At 35.8% G+C, this 4,809-nt stretch overlaps 1 protein-coding gene across 2 annotated transcripts; it reads left to right on the forward strand.

Annotated features, from left to right (window-relative positions):
* The first annotated feature begins 1,819 nt into the window (after positions 1–1,819).
* LOC120771616 (jerky protein homolog-like) lies at positions 1,820–3,432 on the forward strand. 2 transcript variants are annotated; one of them, XM_040099705.1, is made up of 3 exons: positions 1,820–2,430; positions 2,485–2,961; positions 3,014–3,432. In XM_040099705.1, the coding sequence occupies exons 1-2, from the start codon at positions 1,852–1,854 to the stop codon at positions 2,959–2,961; spliced, it is 1,056 nt and encodes a 351-aa protein (XP_039955639.1). In that variant the 5' UTR covers positions 1,820–1,851; the 3' UTR covers positions 3,014–3,432. The 2 variants fall into 2 exon arrangements, with proteins under 2 accessions (XP_039955639.1, XP_039955640.1); XM_040099706.1 differs by having other exon boundaries at positions 2,485–2,927.
* The last annotated feature ends 1,377 nt before the right edge of the window (positions 3,433–4,809 follow it).

The following is a 4,809-nucleotide window of genomic DNA, read 5'->3' on the forward strand; positions in this document are numbered from 1 at the left end:
GCACCTTTAGTGATTTTCAACATAACCTTTGTATGGGAGGTGGGCGTGGTTATTATCCGATTTCTTCCATTTTTGAACTGTATATGGAAATAACTGAAGAAAACGACTCTGTAGACTTTGGTTGACATAGCTATAGTAGTTTATGAGATATGTACAAAAAACTTAGTAGGGGGCGGGGCCACGCCCACTTTTCAAAACAATTGCTTCCAAATATGCCCCTCCCTAATGCGATCCTTTGTGCCAAATTTCACTTTAATATCTTTATTTATGGCTTAGTTATGACACTTTATAGGTTTTCGGTTTCCGCCATTTTGTGGGCGTGGCAGTTGGCCGATTTTGCCCATCTTCGAACTTAACCTTCTTATGGAGCCAATGAATACGTGTACCAAGTTTCATCATGATATCTCAATTTTTACTCAAGTTACAGCTTGCACGGACGGACGGACGGACAGACGGACGGACGGACAGACAGACATCCGAATTTCGATTCTACTCGTCACCCTGATCACTTTGGTATATATAACCCTATATCTGACTCTCTTAGTTTTAGGACTTACAAGCAACCGTTATGTGAACAAAACTATAATACTCTCTTTGGCAACTTTGTTGCGAGAGTATAAAAATATATATGTCGCTAAGTCAATAATATGTAGTATTAAAAAGAAACAAGTAAAGAAGGGCTAAGTTCGGGTGTCACCGAACATTTTATACTCTCGCACAATAAAGTGATAATCGAGATTTCATTATACGTCATTTACATATTTTTCAAATACCTTTTTTTTTGTAAAGTTTTATTCCGCTATCATCATTGGTTCCTAATGTATATACTCGTATTATTCAGAAGAGGCATCAGATGGAATTCAAAATAGCGTTATATTGGAAGAAGGCGTGGTTGTGAACCGATTTCACCCATATTTCGTACATGTTATCAGGGTGTTAAGAAAATATTATGTACCGAATTTCATTGAAATCGGTCTAGTAGTTCCTGAGATATGATTTTTGGTCCATAAGTGGGCGAGGCCACGCCCATTTTCAATTTTTTAAAAAAGCCTAGAAGCAGCTTCCTTCTGCAATTTCTTCCGTAAAATTTAGTGTTTCTGACGTTTTTTGTTAGTCGGTTAACGCACTTTTAGTGATTTTCAACATAACCTTTGTATGGAAGGTGGGCGTGGTTATTATCCGATTTCTTCCATTTTTGAACTGTATATGGAAATGCCTGAAGAAAACGACTGTGTAGAGTTTGGTTGACATAGCTATAGTAGTTTCCGAGATATGTACAAAAAACTTAGTAGGGGCGGGGCCACGCCCACTTTTCCAAAAAAATTACGTCCAACTATGCCCCTCCCTAATGCGATCCTTTGTGCCAAATTTCAATTTAATATCTTTATTTATGGCTTAGTTATGCCACTTTATAGGTTTTCGGTTTTCGCCATTTTGTGGGCGTGGCAGTGGGCTGATTTTGCCCATCTCTTCGAACTTAACCTTCTTATGGAGCCAAGAAATACGTGTACCAAGTTTCATCATGATATCTGAATTTTTACTCAAGTTACAGCTTGCACGGACGGACGCACAGACGGACGGACGGACAGACAGACGGACTTACAGACAGACATCCGGATTTCAACTCTACTCGTCACCCTGAACACGTTGGTATATATAACCCTATATCTGGCTCTTTTAGTTTTAGGACTTACAAATAACCGTTATGTGAACAAAACTATAATACTCTTCTTAGCAACTTTGTTGCGAGAGTATTAAAAAGAAAAAAGAAGCCATTTTAAAATGCGTGAATAATACATACCAAGGACCGGTAGAAAAAGAAAAACTTTAAAATCGTCAGAGCTTCCAGCTATGGAAAAAAGTCTATACCTTTGGTTCATCCGGATGCGCGAAAGGAATTGTCCTGTAAGTGGATTAATGCTAAAAGAAAAGGCTAAGGAATTGCATTCCCTACTTAAAGAAAACGCGACCGGATTCAATGCTAGTGACGGATGGCTCCAGAGATTTAAGAAAAGATACGGAGTTAGATTGCTTAAAGTATCTGGAGAAAAACTCTCATCGCAGCCTCAATTGGTTGATCCATTTAAACTGAAACTAAAACAAAAAATTGAGGAAATGGAGTTATGTAATGACCAATTGTATAATGCTGACGAATCTGGTTTATTCTGGAAGATTTTGCCAGATAAGACCTATGTATCATCGCATGAAAAACCTGCTCCAAGAACAAAGACGGAGAAGCAGCGTATAACATTTCTCTGTTGCGCAAATGCATCGGGTGCACATAAACTTAAACTTTTAGTAATTGGTAAGGCAAAAAATCCACGCAGCTTTAAACACTTTAGTTGCCCTACGGATTATAAGAACTCGAAATCAGCCGGGATGACGTCTGCCATTTTTAAACATTGGTTCCATCAATCTTTTGTGCCACAGGTAAACAATTTTTCGCTTAATTAATAATTATTATAAATTCTTGCTTTTGGCCAGGTAAGATTGTTTCTAAAGCGGAAGAACTTACCAATAAAGGCACTACTACTTATTGACAACGCTCCCTCTCATCCAAGTGAAGCAGAATTAAAAACTGAAGATGGAAATATAATTGACATGTTTATGCCGCCAAATGTCACCCCTCTTATCCAACCTATGGATCAAAATGCGATTAAAATAACGAAGTTATATTACAGAAACAGTTTGTTGGCTTCAATAGCAGCAAAAAATTTAGATTTGCTTGAATCAATGAAAAATGTAACGTTGAAAGATGCTGTTACTCTTTTATCTGTCGCATGGGATCGGGTCAGCACAGAAACTCTTGCCAATTGTTGGAAAAACATTTTAAGTTTAATGGGAAACGAGGAGGGCCCTGAATATAACATTCCATTAAATATCCTGAAAGACAAATGGAGTGCAGAAATAAACTCTTTAATACGAATGTCAGTTGATCTTCTTCAGGACTTGAGTCTCTAGGTAGAAGTTTTACGACTCACTTTGATATCATTATTACTTTTTTCTATTTTAGGTTGAGTTTACATTGCCAATGATTCGAGAGTGGAACGATGACCCTTGTGTTGATGATGCCACCGAAATCCATAAAATCACCGAAATCCATGAAATTGAAGAAAGTGACGATGATGATTGTATTGCCGAAGACCCCATAAAGAAAATTGCCGCAAGTGAGGCAGTTGAAATCTTTAACAAGGCATTGCAATGGGCTGGAGATGCAATGGTTGATCAAAGCGACATGAGTGTACTTAGACGCTTAAGGGAGAAAACAGTATTTCAGCTATTAGAAAGGAAAAACCAGCAGAAAAAGATAACGGATTTTTTTAATGAATAAATCTAATGTGAAATTTTATTCGCAATTTAATATGTATGTTCATACCCATGAACATACTAATGGCAATAATAAAATACTTTTACATTTAAATGTGTAAAAATCCTGAATTTAGCAATTTGAAGTTATTTTGCGTCTTCAAATTCGACAATCGCAAACGTGAACATTTTCACTAACGTGAACTCCCTTGGTTTTAATTAGTTCACGTTACCGCGAGTGCTTACTGTATTTCATTAATTAAAATATTTCAAATGAAGCAAAACAACTTCAAGTCATTTACAAAAGTTTTTGCTACGCCATTTTTGATTTTCATATTTTTTTGGCAATTTTTTTCTACTAACTTAATACTCTGACTTTTCTCATGGAAACAGTTATTAAATAATAATTCATGGAAAAGTGTATTGCAATTTAAATCACTGCAGTATTTATGAAGCTTACACAATACATACATATATGTATGTATATTGACCCAAGTTTCTTTTCGCACAACTGCAGCATCCGCTGGATCACACATACATATATGCATATTTACCAAAATTTCACAGGCATTATACATAGATTTCAATTACAATGCGCCATCAATTCATAACCAATTCGATTCGCACAAAATTACTTTCCATATCATTGCACATTAGGTCAAATGAGCGTTTTTTCTGTGCAAAATTAATAACGATCACAAAATTATGCTAATCTAACCAAAACCTGTAAGGATTTCAGAAGCAGGAGTAACTGTATTATAAAAAGTGGAAATTAACCCTCTAACGATCAAAATTTAAAATTACTCCTTTTGCAGCTATTAATGAAAACAATACATTATTATTTCATTTATTAATTTTATTTGTACTGAAACAATTAATTAATCACATAAATCTAATTCATTATGTAAATTTAAATTAAAAAGTTCCTCCTCAGTTTCATTAATGTCATCATCTTGGTTGTTAAGTTGAAAATCTTCTATGGGTTCGCTGCAACATAATAGTTCAATGACTTCAGGAGGAAGTGTGATAAGTTTCCTCTTTTGAATGCGTTTACTTAAAAAATGTGGAAATTAATGGATCTGATGTATCGATAGCCCTATTAAATATGTCTAATAGGTTATTGGTGCGGTTGTTTCTACGAGCGTGATGTAATCTATCGGCTTTGTATATTTGATGTCGCGATTCAGCAGCTTGTTCTCCAAAAAACCCCATGGGAAGTGCAGTATTTTCTATTATTTCTCTTGAATGTATTAGTACTTTATGGACTGTAGAAGTCATTGGCAGCCAGGGATATAGCTCCTGAAAACGTTTTGCTGTTTGAAAGCAATATATTTCAAATTTGCTTGCATTGATTTCAAACTCGCAGGATAGACAAATCAAAATTATTTTGAAAAGATAAGGTCTTCGTCAACATCAGTTATTTTCGAAAAAATAGTGTATTCAGTAAAAGCTCGACGAGCAGTGTTCCCGTCATTTGTGGAACCGGAGCCTCCTACTCTGGGC

Source organism: Bactrocera tryoni, chromosome 3 (genome assembly GCF_016617805.1).
Source record: "Bactrocera tryoni isolate S06 chromosome 3, CSIRO_BtryS06_freeze2, whole genome shotgun sequence".
NCBI classification, from domain to species: Eukaryota; Metazoa; Arthropoda; class Insecta; order Diptera; family Tephritidae; genus Bactrocera; species Bactrocera tryoni.